Below are 19,673 nucleotides of genomic sequence, written 5' to 3' on the forward strand. Positions count from 1 at the left end.
CATGTGAAAGGATTACTTTGCCCTGGCATTTGCAGTTCTCCTAGATGTAGTCCTAAAGCCTTTGCAAAAGGTTTCTGGGGAGGGCAGCCTTATTTCGTCCTTCATGGTAGGACACTTTACCACTCCAGGCCAGTAACACGTACTCGGGAATCACTGTAGAACAAAGCATTGCAGTGTATGTTTGCTGACATTCAACCAAAATCCGTTCTTTATCTCTCTGTGTTATCCTCAGGAGAGTGAGATATAATTCATGGTCACCTGGTTGAAATAGAGTGCTTTTCTTCAGGGGACACTCAGAGGAGCCCATTCCTGCTGGGCTGTTTGCCTGTGGCTAAACAGAAATATTCCCCGCTGTTAGCCACAGGGAGGGGAGAAGGTTGAGGGGGTAGTCACGCGGTGGGAGGAGGCAAAATGCGACCTTGTAACGAAAGCACATGTGCTATGTATGTAATGTTAACAGCAAGGTTTACCCTGAAAGAGTGTAGCGACTGTTTTATAAAATGTGTCTTTTTAAATACCGCTGTCCCTTTTTTTTTCTCCACCAGCTGCATGTGTTTCAATGATCACAGGATCTTCTCCTTCCCAGAGGCTAGTGAAGCTTAGAAAGAAAAAAAAAAAACGCACTCGCGATGAAATGTTCTCCGAGCTCATGCTGTCCTCCCACACTGACAGAGCACAGACGAATGCGTGGAGGCAAATAATGTCAGAGTGCAGGAAAGCACAAAATGACCGGGAGGAGAGCTGGAGGGCTGAAGAGAGTAAGTGGCGGGCTGAAGACAGGGCTGAAGCTCAAATGTGGCGGCAGCGTGATGAGAGGAGGCAGGATTCAATGCTGAGGCTGCTGCAGGACCAAACCAGTATGCTCCAGTGTATGGTTGAGCTGCAGCAAAGGCAGCTGGAGCACAGACTGCCACTGCTGCCCCTCTGTAACCAACCGCCCTCCTCCCCAAGTTCCATAGTCTCCACACCCAGACGCCCAAGAACGCGGTGGGGGGGCCTCCGGCCAACCAGCCACTCCACCACAGAGGATTGCCCAAAAAAAAGAAGGCTGTCATTCAATAAATTTTAAAGTTGTAAACTTTTAAAGTGCTGTGCTTAAAGTGCTGTGCGGCATTTTCCTTCCCTCCTCCACCACCCCTCCTGGGATACCTTGGTAGTCATCTCCCTATTTGTGTGATGAATGAATAACGAATGCATGACTGTGAAGCAGCAATGACTTTATTGCCTCTGCAAGCAATGATTAAAGGGAGGAGGGGAGGGTGGTTAGCTTACAGGGAAGTAGAGTGAACCAAGGGGCGGGGGGTTTCATCAAGGAGAAACCAACAGAACTTTCACACCGTAGCCTGGCCAGTCATGAAACTGGTTTTCAAAGCTTCTCTGATGCGTACCGCGCCCTCCTGTGCTCTTCTAACCGCCCTGATGTCTGGCTGCGCGTAACCAGCAGCTAGGCGATTTGCCTCAACCTCCCACCCCGCCATAAACGTCTCCCCCTTACTCTCACAGATATTGTGGAGCACACAGCAAGTAGTAATAACAGTGGGAATATTGGTTTCGCTGAGGTCTAAGCGAGTCAGTAAACTGCGCCAGCGCGCCTTTAAACGTCCAAATGCACATTCTACCACCATTCTGCACTTGCTCAGCCTGTAGTTGAACAGCTCCTGACTACTGTCCAGGCTGCCTGTGTACGGCTTCATGAGCCATGGCATTAAGGGGTAGGCTGGGTCCCCAAGGATACATATAGGCATTTCAACATCCCCAACAGTTATTTTCTGGTCTGGGAATAAAGTCCCTTCCTGCAGCTTTTGAAACAGACCAGAGTTCCTGAAGATGCGAGCATCATGCACCTTTCCCGGCCATCCCACGTTGATGTTGGTGATACGTCCCTTGTGATCCACCAGAGCTTGCAGCACTATCGAAAAGTACCCCTTGCGGTTTATGTACTCAGCGGCTTGGTGCTCCGGTGCCAAGATAGGGATATGGGTTCCGTCTATAGCCCCACCGCAGTTAGGGAATCCCATTGCAGCAAAGCCATCCACTATGACCTGCACATTTCCCAGGGTCACTACCCTTGATATCAGCAGATCTTTGATTGCATGGGCTACTTGCATCACAGCAGCCCCCACAGTAGATTTGCCCACTCCAAATTGATTCCCAACTGACTGGTAGCTGTCTGGCATTGCAAGCTTCCACAGGGCTATTGCCACTCGCTTCTCAACTGTGAGGGCTGCTCTCATCTTGGTATTCATGCGCTTCAGGGCAGGGGAAAGCAAGTCACAAAGTTCCATGAAAGTGCCCTTACGCATGCGAAAGTTTTGCAGCCACTGGGAATCGTCCCAGACCTGCAACACTATGCGGTCCCACCAGTCTGGGCTTGTTTCCCGAGCCCAGAATCGGCGTTCCACAGCATGAACCTGCCCCATTAGCACCATGATGCATGCATTGGCAGGGCCCATGCTTTCAGAGAAATCCGTGTCCATGTCCTGATCACTCACGGGACCGCGCTGACGTCGCCTCCTCGCCTGGTATCGCGTTGCCATGTTCTGGTGCTGCATATACTGCTGGATAATGCGTGTGGTGGTTAATGTGCTCCTAATTGCCAAAGTGAGCTGAGCGGGCTCCATGCTTGCCGTGGTATGGTGTCTGCACGGGTAACCCAGGAAAAAAGGCGCGAAATGATTGTCTGTCCTTGCTTTCACGGGGGGAGGGAGGGAATGGGGGGCTGATGATATGGACCCAGAACCACCCGCGACAATGTTTTAGCCCCATCAGGCATTGGGATCTGAACCCAGAATTCCAATGGGCAGCGGAGACTGCGGGATAGCTACCCACAGTGCAACGCTCCGGAAGTCGACGCTTGCCTCGGTACTGTGGAAGCGCTCCGCCGAGTTAATGCACTTAATGCACTTAGAGCATTTTCTGTGGGGACACACACACTCGAATATATAAAACCAATTTCTAAAAAACCGACTTCTATAAATTCGACCTAATTTCGTAGTGTAGACATACCCTCTGTGTGTCAAGACGTGCATGCAAGCTATTCTTGTCTTTTTATCTTTGATGCAGCAGAAATGCACTGGTACTCCTGTGGGCAGCGAATTCGTAACAGAGGGCAGGGTTTGCTGCCTTGTGAGAAGCAAGAGTCTTTCTAAAATGATACTTTGATATTTGTTAGGTTATACTTACCATGAGGCTTTATGAGAGGTAGCAACTCCATGCAGACATCCCTTGTTGCAAAAAAGTTTGTCCTCATTGTAACCTCCGCTTGAGTAGCAAATGGAGTGGTATCAGCAACTGTTCATAGGGAGAAGAAAAAATATATAACACTGAAGTTATGCTTACAGGTTAATGGGAAAAAACAGGTCTCTGAAAACTAGAGTTAATCCTAATTCCTTCTACAGTAGTCATTTCTGGTTAAATTAGGAAGCAGATGTTTAACAGAGAAAGTGCAGAAAAGTAACAGGTACATGGTGCTGCAAAGATTAACATTTTAAAATGCAAAGGCCCAAATATGCAATATTAGATTAGTAGAAGATTGAGAAGATTTTCCCCTGCTAAGAACTCTTCGTTTAGAGTTCTGTGCTCCCCCCCCCCCACAAGAGCTGATGACATAACTGATGCCTCAAAACAGAGCAGGGAGCTGCATTCTTTATACAGATTTAGAGCTCAATCCTACGTATTAGGCAATGGCTGGGTTGTTGCTGGTTGTGTTGTCGAGTTGCAGCATGAGTTTGTGAGCCAGGATGATGAGTGCTGCGCAGAGATAGGATTCCCATGCAGCAACATCAAGCTTTTGAAGAACTGCAGCAAATGGGGGCAACGAAGCCTGTTTCTTTGTGGCAGGGAAGGAAGCAACAGGGAGCACTGTCAATCTGTAGTAGGTACTCAGATTTAAAAATTTTATTAAGACGATTTAAAAAAAAAATCAATGGTACAGAGTTTAAGCATAGAAGTTTCTGGTTATCAGGGAACAACAGAGATTATCAAGGGGTGCAAAATTCGGTTTAAGATCGGGTGGCGTAAGGAATACATAATCTGCAAAATCCCTGATTGGGGGTAGAAGGTTAATGGGTCAAAGTACAGACATCGAGATATGATGGTATGTTGTTCATATAATGGCTATGTTCAGGTGTGGAGTATAATGAGTGGATATGATGATGAGGATGGATTGACCCTCATTTGGTGAGATTTAAGGTTCAGTGAGTTTATGGGTCCAGTTCATATGGTCCAACAGAAGTACTACAAGGATGAGGGCTCTTCAAGTAGTGTAAATAGATACCAATTGTTGTAGTCCCCTTGCTAGATACAACATACCTGCAGGCAACTCTAAGGTGTAGCTGTAACTGAACACCTATTGCTTAAACTAATGGAGATATTCCTTAAAGGCTTTGTTAATAACCACTTTAACTGTTCTCTTGAGCAATGTGCCAGGGCACCACTATTTGCAGAACACTGAGCAGTATATTAACACTGAGACATGAGGCCCAATTCACCACTGATTTCAATGGTTTCAGCATCAAACAGCAGTAAAGCAGTTGTCAAGGTTCCTCCCCCACTCTGAACTCTAGGGTACAGATGTGGGGACCTGCATGAAAAACCTCCTAAGCTTATCTTTACCAGCTTAGGTCAAAACTTCCCCAAGGTACAAAATATTCCACCCGTTGTCCTTGGACTGGCCGCTACCACCACCAAACTAATACTGGTTACTGGGGAAGAGCTGTTTGGACGTGTCTTTCCCCCCAAAATACTTCCCAAAACCTTGCACCCCACTTCCTGGACAAGGTTTGGTAAAAAGCCTCACCAATTTGCCTAGGTGACTACAGACCCAGACCCTTGGATCTTAAGGACAATGAACAATCCTCCCAACACTTGCACACCCCCCCCCCTTTCCTGGGAAATGTTGGATAAAAAGCCTCACCAATTTGCATAGGTGACCACAGACCCAAACCCTTGGATCTGAGAACAATGAAAAAGCATTCAGTTTCTTACAAGACGACTTTTAATAAAAATAGAAGTAAATAGAAATAAAGAAATCCCCCCTGTAAAATCAGGATGGTAGAGATCTTACAGGGTAATTAGATTCAAAAACATAGAGAACCCCTCTAGGCAAAACCTTAAGATTCAAAAACATAGAGAACCCCTCTAGGCAAAACCTTAAGTTACAAAAAAGATACACAGACAGAAATAGTTATTCTATTCAGCACAATTCTTTTCTCAGCCATTTAAAGAAATCATAATCTAACACATACCTAGCTAGATTACTTACTAAAAGTTCTAAGACTCCATTCCTGGTCTATCCCCGACAAAGACCAGCATGTAGACAGACACACAGACCCTTTGTTTCTCTCCCTCCTCCCAGCTTTTGAAAGTATCTTGTCTCCTCATTGGTCATTTTGGTCAGGTGCCAGCGAGGTTACCTTTAGCTTCTTAACCCTTTACAGGTGAGAGGAGCTTTCCCCTGGCCAGGAAGGATTTCAAAGGGGTTTACCCTTCCCTTTATATTTATGACAGCAGTGGTAGGCCAAGATAACAGATCCCAAATAAGAAATGTAAACTGTAACTTGGGTGTAAGAGTTTTTGTTCTTTATCAACATTTGCAAGATTTACTACATTTTAAAATCTCTTAAGCAGATTTCCCCAGAGCTCAGGGCAGATGGCTGCGGTTTGTGAGTTGTCGCAAAAAAATATGTATTATCCACTCTGTGTGACAAATAACCTTTGCTAGAATCCCCAAGCACTATTAAGAGTTCTGTGCAGTCATTATTACATGGCAAGCACTTCCCACTATGCGTACATCTTACAAAGAGATGTTTCTGTTGAGACAGTGATTTATGTATGAATACATTGAACAATAAATCAGTTTAATGCCAAATCAGGTATTTGAAGGGCAACAATATTCAGGCCACAGAGGAATTCTTTAAAATGGTACAAGAAGCAATCAGAGTAACAAGATTAAAATAAGGAAAGGACAATTTAGGCTAAACATCAAGAGAAACCTCCCGACAAAAAGAGTCCTATAATATTTCAGTCTCCCAAAGTAAGTAGAGGAAACTACAATGGCAGGAATAGCTTCTAAGCAGTCTGTTTATTTATATAGTGCTCATCACCATGGTAATTGGCTCCCTAAGGGTATTTCTTCCCTGCAGAGTTAAATTGCATTATCTACACTCCCTGGCCTCTCATGCCTAGATAGAAAGAGAGCAGCCACTCTGCAAAGCAACCCTTCAGCTGCACAGAGTGACTGGCTTAGTAACAGAGTAGCAGTATCCTCACTGCATTACTTCAGCAGCACTTGAGCATGAACCCATGATCCCAGATGGGCCAGCTAGCTCAAGTTTAAAGAACCACTTCTCTCAAGCTAGAGATCTGTGTGTGGGCAGGAGTTGAGTTATATAATTTGAGTTATTTCTTGAGCTAACACAGCAGTGAAGACAAGATCAAAAATGTGATCTGATAAAACACCAGAAAAATGTCAGGTAGGGAACAGTTCTCTGCTGGCACGGGGATGAGCTGGGTATCATCATACTTGGTTGCCTCTCTAGCTAAGCATGATACTTGTAGAAACAAACAACAACACCTACTCATCATTCTTCAATTTACAGCTCAAAGCCTTGCCAATAAGTCAGCACTGTACCTTTGAAAGCAATCCCTGCGTTGTTAACCAGCACATTCAGCCCACCATACTTCTCCTTCAGGAAGTCCCGCAGAGTCCGGATACTCTGCAGATTATCAATGTCCAGCTGGTGGAAAAGCGGGCTCAGTCCCTCCTCCTGCAGTTTTGTCACTGCAGTCTGACCCCGTCCTGGGTCCCGGGCTGTCAGGTACACATCCCCAGTGAACTGCTTACACAGAGCCCGCACAATAGCGAATCCAATCCCTTTGTTGCCCCCGGTCACCACAGCTACTGGGGTGCTGGACATCCTCCTGGACTAGTGGATGGCAAAATAAGCTCACTGCAACAGGCAAAAGAATATAGCTGTATATATTTGGTTATTGTGATTATGCACACCTTCCTGCTCACTCTCTATGCAATTTTCTGCCAAGGTACATTTCTCTCCAGTTGCCAAACCAAGAAATAATTGGGCAAAATGAGGTTGGTCTCCAGTTTTTCAAGAAAAAAGAAAAGGTGTACTTGTGGCACCTTAGAGACTAACAAATTTATTTGAGCATAAGCTTTCGTGCGCTACAGCTCACTTCATCCGTTAGTCTCTAAGGTGCCACAAGTACTCCTTTTCTTTTTGCAGATACAGACTAACACGGCTGCTATTCTGAAACCAGTTTTTCCAGGGCACTCATCCAGGAGCTTCCTTCTTCAAAGTGCTTTGCAAATGGATGCGAGGCAAAGAGCAGACTAGGGCAAGCAGGGACAGGGCTGGCCTTAGGGGTGAGCCACCCTGCGATCGCCCAGGGGCGCCATGGTTAAGGGGGCGCTGTGCGGCAGTGGAGAGGTATACACTACCAGTGTTGAGTCAGAAGCTGCTCCCAGCTGGCGGGGGAGTGCCTCGTGGGAGGCACCCAGATTTCTCCCAGACCCTGCTTCATCCCGCCAGAGGAACATGGGGGATATAAGTGATGCACAGATACTGCTCTACTCTGCCCCGTTCCTCCTTGTCCCCCTGGGAGGCTGGGCTACTGCTGTCCCTTCCCTTACGCAGCCCAGATAGGGAAAGTGCCCAGAGGTCACTCTTTGCTCCGCCCTCCCGGCCCCTTAGGGGTGTGTGGAGGAGCAGCATTGGAGGGGGGAGTGTGAGTAGCAATGCCAGTTGCTCCATACCTCCAGGTTATTTCCCCATGTAGGCACAGGAGGGGGGTGGTGCATGGGTTAGGAGCAAAGAGGGCACAGTGCAGGGGTTAGGGGTGCAGGAGGGGGAACGGGGCAGGGATTAGTGGCAACGGGGTGTGGGGAGCCCACCGGGGCCATGAGCAATTGGGGGGGGCGGCACCATGCCCATGGGGACCAGGGGCACCAAAATACAAATTCACCCAGGCCACCATTTTCCTTAAGGCAGGTCCTGCACAAGAAATGAGGTCTGATCTCCGTAACAAGTAAAGGCAGGCTGCAAGGAACGCTTTATGCAAGCTGCCCCCCACTCCCGTAGGCGGGTGGGTGGGTGGGTTGGTTGGGGAAGGGGCTGCTAGGGGGGGAAGAAAGCAATTTGCAAACTCACCTCTGGCAATTCGTAGCTCAGCCTCTTTAGCTGCTTCAGGCTCCTGCTCTGAGAGCCAATGGTGTTTATGCATGAGCCTGGAAGGGTTGATCGGAGAGGGCGGGGAGCTCTTTTCGCAGATAGGGACGCTGCTCCCGCCTGATCAGAGCACAGCGCGACAGGAGAGAGCTGGAGGCGGAGCGAGTGTTAGATGGATGGCTTTGCTGGCGGCCTGCAGCTCCGCGCTGGGAGGGTCACTGGGGGAGAGGCGGCAGGAAACACGTGGCTGCGCGGTGGCGGAGGGGAGGGTGGGCGCAAGCAGTCTGGCCACCGGGGCCTGGCTTGGGAGTACGTGAGGCTTTTGCTTTACCGTGTGCTCGCTGTGCACCTGAAGCTGGAACCGAAAGGCCGTATTTTAAATAGGATTATTGACAGGCATTAGCGGGCAGGCTTTTTTTTTTTTTTAAGCTCTTTTTCGGATTGCAGCTCGGGAACGAACCAGAAAATGGAGCCAGGGGTGGTCCAGCCAGCGATCGGAGCTGTGAACGCGGTGGGTTGGTGTAGCTCTCTCCCGTGCTGCTAGAGACGTGTTCGTTAGTTATTTAATCTCTTGCGCAGGGCTCTGAAAATCCAAGGCGCCGGAAGGAATACAAGGGCACAGTAAGAAAAGGAGGACTTGTAGCACCTTAGAGATTAACCAATTTATTTGAGCATGAGCTTTCGTGAGCTACAGCTCACTTCATCAGATGCATACCGTGGAAACTGCAGCAGACTTTATATACACACAGAGAATATGAAACAATCTCTCTGTGTGTATATAAAGTCTGCTGCAGTTTCCACGGTATGCATCTGATGAAGTGAGCAGTAGCTCACGAAAGCTCATGCTCAAATAAATTGGTTAGTCTCTAAGGTGCCACAAGTACTCCTTTTCTTTTTGCGAATACAGACTAACACGGCTGCTACTCTGAAACCTGTCAAGGGCACAGTAGTATTTATTATGGTTACTCCATTCGGCATGCAGTTGATAATGCAACCGGGGCTCAGGGGCGGCTCTACCAATTTTGCCGCCCCCAGCAGGCGCCGCCGAATTGGCGCCGCGTTTCTCTCACTTCGAGTTAAGCTATGGTTCAGTTCCGATAATGACAGTGGGGTCACGTGGCACGGTCCACATTGCAGTAGCAACCACACGCTCACCTGTAAGATGTGCTTACAAGTAATTTAGTCAAATATATCAAAGGAATATGTGTAGCTTGACTACTTGAAATTTATAAATTCGTTAGTCTCTAGGGTGCCACAAGTACTCCATAACTCTGTAGGTATATTATGAAATATTTTGTATGTTGTGGGTTACAGTTAGGGTTGTTATTGGAATAACATGTTAATTTTTTCCATGCCAGTATTGTCATTCATTGAATAAATGGACTGCAAAGGTAGTGGAATATTTATGTAAATTACGCGTGTTATGTTCAGACTTTTAAATGCAGTGGTGGTGTAGCTGTGTCAGTCCCTGGATATTAAAGAGACCACGTGGGTGAGGTAATATTTTTTTTTATTGAACCAACTTCTGTTGTAGCTTGAAGGCCTGGTTCACCCACAGAAGTTGGTCCAGTAAATTTTATTTTCTGGTTTTAATATGCTTTAACTTGCAGTCTTTCTTTGTCCATGTTTAGCTTTGAGAGTTCTGTTTTCTGGTTGAAGGATGATACTGTAGCTTGAAGGCCTGGTTCACCCACAGAAGTTGGTCCAGTAAAAGGGTACTTCCTCACTCACCTTATTTCTCTCATACTTTTTAATTGAAGATAGTTATTTTAAGTGTTCTTGCTGTGAATTTTATCTGTGGGTTATATTATTCACTGTATCAACATAACTGTAAATTAATAATGTTTCTGAGTGGACACTTTATTTTTAAATGTAGAAATGGGAGCATATCTGTTTCCCAAGGGGATTATGCCCAGTCCTTAGGTAAGGAGGGCAGCATGGGATGGAAGCTTTTTGCTTCCCACTCCTCTCCTTGCATTGCTCATTCAAGTGCTTATATGTCCTATGTTTTCTGAGATGAAAAGCTGAAGGATGTTGAATATGAAGAGCTTTAATTTCTTTTGTGTATATTTGTAAAAGTTTGGAGTGAGTCATCTTCTGTATGTATGCAGGAACTGAAAGAAATATCAAAAAAGAACTTGGCTGTTTTCCCATTTTTCATTCAGGTTGTATACCTAAGGTGAAGTCTTTTCTTACCATGAGGAAAAATAAAGGTCGGACTGGTAGAAAGAGAAGAAGAAAACAATACAGCAGTTTGCCTTCAAATGGAGGTACTGTATGTTTTCATCTAGTCTTCACTTGCATTCAGGGAAGCAACAGAATAATTAACTACTTGGCAAGGGATCTTTCTACAGTCTGTGCATGTTCGAACTCCTACATGTCTTCATAGAATATCAGGGTTGGAAGGGACCTCAGGGAGGTCATCTAGTCCAACCCCCTGCTCAAAGCAGGACCAATCCCCAGTTTTTGCTTCAGATCCCTAAATGGGCCCCCTCAAGGATTGAACTCCTAACCCTGGGTTTAACAGGCTAATGCTCAAACCACTGAGCTATTACAAGAGTAATCATGGATATCAGTTGTTATGTGTGAACAACCATTTTATTTTCTGGTTTTAATATGCTTTAACTTGCAGTCTTTCTTTGTCCATGTTTAGCTTTGAGAGTTCTGTTTTCTGGTTGAAGGATGATACTGTATTACTCTGAGTTTTATCTAGTAACATGCTGAGTGATTCCTGGTCATGCTAAATACCCTCAATTTCCAGTGAAATCAGTGACATTAAGGGTATTCAGTACCTAACAGAACTGATGCCTTTTTTTCACTATTTTATGTTGTGTCATGTTATAAAATACCATTCTATGTATAAGGTAAAAGTCTACTACAGCAGTACTTCTCAACCAGGGGTACTCAGAAGTCTTCCAGGGGATACATCAACTAATCTAGATATTTGCCTAGTTTTACAACAGGCTATGTAAAAAGCACTAGTGAAGTTTGTACAAACTAAAATTTCCTACAGACAATGACTTGTTTGTACTGCTTTATATACTATACCCTGAAATGTAAGTACAATATTTATAGTCCAGTTGATTTATTTTAGAATTATATGGTAAAAATGAGAATGTGAGGAATTTACATTTACAATTTAGTGTGCTGTGCCACTTTTGAATTTTGATGTCTGATTTTGTAAGCAAGTAGTTTTTAAATGAGGTGAAACTTGGGGATACGCTAGACAAATCAGATTCCTGAAAGGGGTACAGTAGTCTGGAGAGTTTGAAAGCCACTGTCCTACGGTACAAGTGCACTGGGTTTTTAATTAAACTATATGCTATACGTTAATCACTCGTCTCTTCATTTAGTAAACCAGAGTCACAAACTGGAATATATACAACTTAGGAAGTGGCTGAAAGAGAGGGGGTTTGATGACCGAAATTTAAGACCAGCACAGTTTTCAGGTAATACTTTAATTGCTTATTGATCCTAGGTTGTCCAGTTCTCACTGTGGTTTTATCCCCATCTGGCTGGTTTTCTTCAGGAATGAGTCTTCAGCGTACAGACATTACGGACCCAAATCCTTCAAACAAATGCATGCATGAGTAATTTCATGCACACAAGTAGACTCTGGCCCACATACTGCCCGCTGTTCCTCATGAAGGGGTTCTTATGCTGTTGCAAATTGCTATGGAAGCCAAAGGGGCTCTGCGTGGGCAGCGGGGTACACTCACGTAGTACTTCTTGTAGGATTGCTGTCATAGGCATTAAAGAAGCTAGTCACATTTGTAAAATACTGTTGCTTAAAGTGTTTACCGGCTGAGGGCCTAAGCTTGTAACCATTTCCTCATTTGTTCTGGCAGACTAACTAAATAAACCTATCAGCATTTAGAGATGGAATGCAGATAGCAATAATAATAAATAGTTCAAATTTGAGTGGATTGTTTACTGTGTGTGTCTTTAATAATAATAATCTTCAAAAATCTTTAGAAAATTAAATTAGAAGGCAGCAGATAGTATGTAGTATAAATTGAGAAACAACTGCAGAGATATTGCAGGGTGACAACTAAAACACTAAAAGAAAAGGAGTACTTGTGCCACAAGTACTCCTTTTCTTTTTGCGAATACAGACTAACACGGCTGCTACTCTGAAACTAAAACACTGAGTGTAAAATAACTAGCAAGAAAAGCTAGAAGCAGGGGAGAAAAAAACGTGGTTTTTAAGCCAAGATTTGGGAAAACAATGAGTGAAGCTGAGGGACACAGGAAGATTGTTCAGATGGCAGGAGTTGCAGAGCCGAAGGCTTTCTTTCATAAGTGATAAGAATGTGGGAGACAGCAGAGAAGAGATTGAAGCTAGAGGAAGAAGGGGAGAGAGAGAGAAATAAGAGCCATATCTTCAAAGGTAATTAGGTGCCTCTCATTTAAATCAGTAGGTGTTAAGTGTCTAAATACCTTTGAGTAAATGTGGACCAAGATCCATACATAAGCTTCAACTAGTCCATGGGGGACTTTTAAAAACGGTTTTTATGTTATATAAGAAATATGTTCATTTTCATGACGTTTCCTTTTTCAGACCAGTTTTAATTCATAGTGTTTTGTTGTAGTCTTATGGAAAAGTCTGAAGATTGTATACTGTATTGTAATCATTCTTTTTGTTCCTGCTATTTCAGATACGGGAAGAGGCCTAATGACCACAAAAGCCTTTCAGGTTAGTATTTTCTTTGTTATGGCTTTTATTACATGTACTGCAGGAGCAGCTGGAGACTTTCTGGGCCCTACTCAGAATTGCTTCTGGGAGAGCCTAAAAGTCTAGAGGGGAGTCTAAGATGATATAGTTTATAATCAGGAGCTGGAATCCCCCATGCTAATATAAGGCTACATGTACTCTGCACGGCAGTGTGGACTACGGGGGTGTGAATTGCAAAGGGCACCAAAATGTTGTGCTTTAACTATCCTGTGTGGACACTGCAGGCATGAACTAAAAGGTACCTAGTTTGTGTTAATGTAGTCCTGTTTGAAAGGGACACAAAGGAGCCATAACCTGGGTGTAAATGCTCAGTAGAAAATTCCCCTGTCAAAGGGGTTTCGCTCCAAGTATGGTATATTCTGTTCAAGGGGAAAGGTGATGCTTCTCAGCCAGTCACCAGCCTACACAGAAACTGTTTATCCTCTGTCAGGACATCCTACCACACGCTGCACAAACTTCCTACATTGCTGGACCACCAGAATTTTACAACTACAATGATCTCCGCTGAAGTTGTGGTCATATCCGTTTGCCTCCTGGCTCTGATGTGCTCTGGGACATTTCTCTACACTTATGAATTGTGCATCCATGGCTCATTTTCGATCTGACTTTTAGTCTGTTTGATTTTTCTCAAAGGCAGGGGAACTGATTATTTCGTTGCCGGAGAAATGCTTGCTCACCACTGGTACTGTCCTTAGTAGCTACCTTGGGGAAAACATTGCAAAGTAAGTGTGGAGGAGGGAAAGAAAATCTCTTAAGATTTTTGTTGGTATTTATAGGGTGCTCACACAATGGTAGATTATTCATTTGAATTTGTGTTAGGGCCTCAATCTGTAAAGCCTAATTTACACATGTATGTGACCCAAGAAACTCTGGATGCCAAATGGCAACAGGTACAGGGATCCTCTGGGTTCACCAAATAGGGTGACCAGACAGCAAGTGTGAAAAATCGGGACGGGGGTGGGAGGTAATAGGAGCCATATTAAAAAAGCCCCAAATATAGGGACTGTCCCTATAAAATCAGGACATCTGGTCACCCTATCACCAAATAATGTCATGTAAGGTCTCTAATGGAAACTTGTGTCATAATAATTGCAAAATGGATGTATAGATACACTGAAAATTCTGTCCTTAAGGTGTGTGACTAGGGACTGATAACCTGCTTTTCACCTTTCCGGTTTTCTTTCTGGCAAGAAATGTTTGGTTCAAAATGGGTATCCATTTATAGTCTGAGCTGAGTGCTAATGAAGGATTGTGGAATCTTCAAAGACAGGAAATTTACAGGAAGAAGTATATGAGCAGAGGAGAGCTCTGTTTCCTAAGTAAGGACAATGAACTTTGGGGTAGTGTTCCCTCTAATTTTTCCCACCCATGTGCAGAATGAATTCTGTTATGTGCACCAATATGGCGGTAGTGTGTGACAGAGTGTGGGGCGGGCTCAGGGCTAGGGAAGGAGGTTGGAGTGCAGGCCCTGAGGTGGGGCCGGGGATGAGGGGTTTGAGGTGCAGGCTGCCCTGGGGCTATGGTGGGGAGAGAGGACTCTGCCCAGCTCTCCCGCTCAGCCCAGGTGCTGCTGCAGGGAAGGAGGGGTGACTTTCCCTGCCGGGGCTGGAACTGGGGGAGGGGCACCTCTCCCTCTCCCACGGCCGCAGCAGGTCAGGCCTGGGCTGGGTTAGGGCCAGAGGAGGGGCGCCTCTCCCACGGCAAGTCTCGGCCGGGCTGGGTTGGGGCTGGGGTGCCTCTCCTGCAGCCATGGCAGGTCCGTGGCTGGGTTGGGTCTGGGGAGAGGTATCTCTCCCCGCCAGAGCCCTGAGCTTAATGAGCTGCTGTGTGAGCATACAGCTTAGAAGGATCTTAGTTTGGGTGTATAACTAAGGGGTTTGGAGGTACACCCTCATCCTTCATCTAGGAAGTAAACTGACAGAGGGTTTGCTTCATGAAAAAGGGATTTCTGCCAGGGTTGGTTGAAAACTCTTGAAATAAATTTGGGTAAGATGTCCTACTTTAGACAGAAGGATTACTTGTTAAGTTTAGGGTTTAGAATGTATGTTATGATTTTGTTTTAAACGTAACCATTTATTCCCATTTCTCACACTGGTTTTTATTTGAATCTCCTCTTAAATAAATTTTCCTTTTGTTTATAATTGACCTCAAGTGCTGTGTATAATAGAGGGGAGCGATAGTCTAAGGTAAAACTGCTAAACCATGGTAAGAACATGAGAACAGCCATACTGGGTCAGACCAAAGGTCCATCTAGCTCAGTATCCCCTCTTCCGACAGTGGCCAATTCCAGGTGCTTCAGAAAGAATGAACAGAACAGGTAATCATCAAGTGGTTCATCCCGGTCGCCCATTCCCAGCTTCTGGCAAACAGAGGCTAGGGACACCATCCCTGTCCATCCTGGCTAATAGTAATTGATGGACCTGTCCTCCATGAACTTATCTAGTTCTTTTTTGAACCCTGTTATAGTCTTGGCCTTCACAACATCCTCTGGCAAAGAGTTTCACAGACTGACTGTGTTGTGTGAAAAAATATTTCCTTTGATTTGTTTTAAACCTGCTGCCTATTAATTTCATTTGGTGACCTCTGGCTCTTGTGTTTTGAGAAGGAGTAAATAACACTTCCTTCTTTACTTTCTCCACACCAGTCATGATTTTATAGACCTCTATCATATCCTCTCTGTCGTCTCTTTTCCAAGCTGAAAAGTCCCAGTTTTATTAATCTCTCTTCATATGGAAGCCGTTCCATACCCCTAATCATTTTTGTTGCCCTTTTCTGAACCTTTTCCAGTTCCAATTTATCTTTTTTGAGATGGGGCGACCACTCAGATACTGCACGCAGTACTCAAGATGTGGGCATACCATGGATTTATATAAAGGCAATATGGTATTTTCTGTCTTCTTATCTATCCCTTTCTTAAAAAAGCAAACAGAATGTTGGGAATCATTGACTCCTGCTGCACATTGAGTGGATGTTTTCAGAGAACTATCTACAATGACTCCAAGATGTTTCTTGAGTGGTAACAGCTAATTTAGACCCCATCATTTTATATGTATAGTTGGGATTATGTTTTCCAAAGTACATTACTTCGCATTTATCAACATTTGAATTTCATCTGCTATTTTGTTGCCCAGTCACCCAGTTTTGTGAGATCCTTTTGTTGCTCTTTACGGTCTGCCTGGGACTAAATTACCTTGAGTAGTTTTGTATCCTCAGCAATTTTCGCCACCTCACTGTTTACCCCTTTTTCCAGATCATTTATGAATACGTTGAATAGGACTCGTCCCAGTACAGACCCTTGGGGGACACCACTATTTACCTTTCTCCTTTCTGAAAACTAACCATTTATTCCTACCCTTTGTTTCCTATCTTTTTAACAGTTACGAATCCATGAGAGGACCTTCCCTCTTATCCCATGATAGCTTACTTTGCTTAAGAGCCTTTGGTGAGTGACCTTGTCAAAGGCTTTCTGAAAATCTAAGTACGCTATATCCACTGGTTCCTCCTTGTCCACATGCTTGTTGACCCCCTCAAAGAATTCTGGTAGATTGATGAGGCATGATTTCCCTTTACAAAAACCATGTTGACTCTTCCCCAACAAATTATGTTCATCTATGTGTCAGACAATTTTGTTCTTTTCTATAGTTTCATCCAGTTTGCCTGGTACTGAAGTCAGGCTTACGGGCTTGTAATTGCTGGGGTAACGTATGGAGCCCTTTTAAAAAAAATTCGCGTCACATTAGCTATCCTCCAGTCATTTGGTACAAAAGCTGATTTAAATGATAGGTTACAGACTACAATTAGTAGTTCTGCAGTTTCATATTTGAGTTCCTGCAGAACTCTTGGGTGAATATCATCTGGTCCTGGTGATTTATTATTGTTTAGAACACTGGTACACTGTTTCTTTGGGAACAGAGGATTTGGTATTTCTGTGGGTGTCCAGTGATCAGGGGCTGGTTAGCACAGGGTGACACTTTGAAGGGACGCAAGGCCTGGGGTGCATCTATTGTCAACCTGCAGGGCAAATGAAGGGCTAATATAGTCAGAGGAGAGTGCTATTATGATGGGCTGGTTGTGTTAGAAAGCTAACATCCAGTTGAGCACAGGCAGGACTCCTTCGTACTGGCGGCAGGTGGTAACAAGGTGACTCATAGCTCTGGGTGACCCAAGAAGCATCACAACATATTCCCATTGGTCTCAACAAGACTACTTGCATGCATGCGGATTGCTCAATGAGTAAGGTTTTGTAGGATGGGGCCCTTCTTAAATGGAATTGTAAATGATTTGTTTCAAATTATTAAATGTGCATGTCCTAAAAGAAAGGAATTCAAATATGAGACTACGAAGTGCTATATGAATGCACCCTTTCAGCAAATTCATAACAAAAGGTGATATAGAGTATAGAAGACTATTTTATATTTTTGTTTAAACAAAATCCAATGTTTTACTAGGTACAGTATTTTAATAGCTTGTCAGTAAAATAAATTTAAAATCACTTTGAAATAATGAAAAAACATTTGCAGGTGAACTACAAAGAAGTTTAAAATATTTATTTAAAATCTCAAAGTATTAAAAGGATATGTGTGGTTGTATTTTATCCATCTCACTTCTGTGTATCTGTTATGTTTTTGATAGGTGGAAGCCTCCCATATCTCCTTTGATAGCACTGTGCACATTTTTAATAGCAGAGAAATATGCTGGTGAGCAATCTGTGTGGAAGCCTTATCTAGATGTTTTACCAAAGACCTATACGTGCCCTGTTTGTCTGGAGCAAGAAGTAGTGAGACTTCTTCCTGAGCCCTTAAGAAGAAAGGCTGAGGAGCAAAGAACAGTGGTCCAGGAACTGTATACCTCTTCCAAGACTTTTTTCTTTTCTCTGCAGTCTTTGTTTACTGAGAATGTAGAAACTGTTTTTAACTACGATGCCCTGCGGTGGGCTTGGTGCACCATTAATACTAGAACAGTGTACATGAAGCATTCACAGAGGGAATGTTTCTCTAGAGAGCCAGATGTTTATGCACTAGCGCCTTATTTAGATCTGCTAAACCACAGTCCAAATGTTCAGGTAAGAAGCTGGAAAAACAGAACCATAGTTTTTGTGATGTACAGTGCACTGACTCTGTGCAGAACCCACATTCTTGTCTCTGATGAATTCGGAACACAGCATACCACTGAAGGGTCATGACTGGTGTGAATAGTGTAGTGTTTGTAGAACAGCTATAGGCTCAGTAGATACACCACTAAAACGTATCATGTAACCCAGAGTGAATTCACAAATAGAATTGATTTTATGAATCAAGTGGCAAAATAAGGATGGGGGAAAGGATTCCACGCCTCTGCCGACCCCCAGTACCCTGGTGTGATGAGGTGTAGCAAACCCACACTCAACCTGAAGGGATTAATGAAAGCCTGTGGGCACAATCAGCGTCACCCCACTACACTTGCAGTATGTGTCAGACGTGAAGGAGAAGTTAAAAGGGCTGACCCTGGCTCAGTTAAGGGCTGACCAGAAAGGAGAGCAGATTTCTGGCTCTCGCTCAGTGAGAGAAGCCTGGCTGGAGTCAGGGAGCTGGGTAGGGTTGCTGGCAGACAAAGCCTCCCTGAAGGAAGGTACCTCTGCAATGGAGACACTCAGGCAGTTGGGAAAGAAAGTGGCAGGAGGTGAATCCACCCAGGTTTCTCCCCAGTGGTGGAGGGTCCTGCAAGGAGCAGGAAGACTTCTGCCAAGTCAGGGATTGCCCTGCCAGGGGAGTGGAGGAAAACCCCTCTGCAACAGACCCAGCTGGGTAGCAGAAAATGCTAAGAAGGCCTGCAATGACCCTTTGGAAAGCGGCTTAGAGTGGAGCTGATATACTGGGAGCCTGGGAAGAGGCTGAGATAAATGCCCAAGACAGGATAAGGTAAGACGTGGACCAGGAGACCGCAAGGGCCTTGACTACGTAATGAGGGTCCTTGGTCTGGACCCAGTGGAGTCGGAGGGCCTGAGTTCTACCAGCCCACCAAGGAAGAGGGGGTGTCCCCCTCTCTCCCTGAGGAGTAAGGACTGCTGAACTCCCCTGATACTAGAGAGGAGGACTGGTGAGTCCGTACTCAGACTGACTGTCCAACGTGAGTCGAAGGACCACTAGCTGGTTTACCCTGGTAGGGGTGGGACTCTACGTGAGCTGGAAGGAGGGGGGCTGAGTTGCATGAAGAATCAGACCGCAGTAGGGGTGGAATGGCTGTCAAGCAGGGGGCGCTAAAGGAGGAACGTCTTTACACCATGCCCCAGCCACCAGGGGGTATGCCGACCAATGAGTCACATGTTTATGCCTGCGCCAAATGCCATTATTTTGGCCCATGTCTCCAGAAATGGCTTGGGGAGAATTTTCCCAGCAGAGGGGCCCTGTAAGCAGCTCTGTATTACCCCCCTCACAAGGCACAGTGCAGGGGGCATGTGGTTTCTATAGTGCCTGGTACTAGGCTTGAAAGCAGCCTATGGCAACCTCATCAGGACTGCCTATAAAGTTGCTCTGATTTATGCCAGGGACCACAGTGACTCACATGACCACGCAGAATCAGGGTAGCACAAAGGTGGCTTAAAGCTAGCTTTGTTCCCGCTTCCCCTGAGCTGGACCTTCTATGCTCTGCCTCCTGGAGGCAGCACAGCCTTGAACCCAAGGATTTTATGTTTGTTCTGTTTTAGTATTTTAGAGAATTTTTCCTCTTCTTCAGATAAGATCCTAAGTGCAACAAAGACAATCCCCAGTCTTCAAAAT

General features: G+C 44.9%; 3 protein-coding genes and 1 pseudogene across 10 annotated transcripts in view; 2 read left to right on the forward strand and 2 right to left on the reverse strand.

Annotated features, from left to right (window-relative positions):
* The window catches only part of LOC142073354 (uncharacterized), a 1,839-nt gene extending 752 nt beyond the window's left edge, over positions 1–1,087 (forward strand). Inside the window, exon 2 of the mRNA XM_075132905.1 lies at positions 546–1,087. Within this exon, the coding sequence (XP_074989006.1) occupies positions 546–1,069 (524 nt within the window). The 3' untranslated portion in view covers positions 1,070–1,087. The remainder of the gene's footprint in view (positions 1–545) is intronic.
* Positions 1–3,291, reverse strand: part of LOC125644014 (carbonyl reductase [NADPH] 1-like) — a 23,976-nt pseudogene extending 20,685 nt beyond the window's left edge.
* LOC125644001 (carbonyl reductase [NADPH] 1) overlaps positions 1–8,305 on the reverse strand; it is an 11,510-nt gene extending 3,205 nt beyond the window's left edge. Inside the window, exons 1-3 of the mRNA XM_048867386.2 lie at positions 8,166–8,305; positions 6,632–6,950; positions 3,184–3,291 (exon numbers count right to left, since the gene is read on the reverse strand). Coding sequence (XP_048723343.1) covers positions 3,184–3,291; positions 6,632–6,917 — 394 coding nt within the window. The 5' untranslated portion in view covers positions 6,918–6,950; positions 8,166–8,305. The remainder of the gene's footprint in view (positions 1–3,183; positions 3,292–6,631; positions 6,951–8,165) is intronic.
* A 158-nt stretch (positions 8,306–8,463) lies between these two features.
* The window catches only part of SETD4 (SET domain containing 4), a 29,885-nt gene continuing 18,675 nt past the window's right edge, over positions 8,464–19,673 (forward strand). For 7 of the 8 annotated variants that reach the window (XR_007358883.2, XR_007358885.2, XR_007358884.2 and 4 more), the window contains exons 1-6: positions 8,464–8,694; positions 10,349–10,453; positions 11,537–11,632; positions 12,842–12,879; positions 13,552–13,640; positions 17,551–17,980. Coding sequence is in view for 2 of the 8 variants with exons in the window: in XM_048867332.2 (XP_048723289.1) it covers positions 10,381–10,453; positions 11,537–11,632; positions 12,842–12,879; positions 13,552–13,640; positions 17,551–17,980 (726 nt within the window). In the remaining 6 variants the exon portion in view is untranslated. Of the gene's footprint in view, positions 8,695–9,814; positions 9,899–10,348; positions 10,454–11,536; positions 11,633–12,841; positions 12,880–13,551; positions 13,641–17,550; positions 17,981–19,673 lie in introns of all 8 variants that reach the window. The other variant, XM_048867344.2, reaches the window with a different exon arrangement.

Source organism: Caretta caretta, chromosome 1, assembly GCF_965140235.1.
Source record: "Caretta caretta isolate rCarCar2 chromosome 1, rCarCar1.hap1, whole genome shotgun sequence".
NCBI classification, from domain to species: Eukaryota; Metazoa; Chordata; order Testudines; family Cheloniidae; genus Caretta; species Caretta caretta.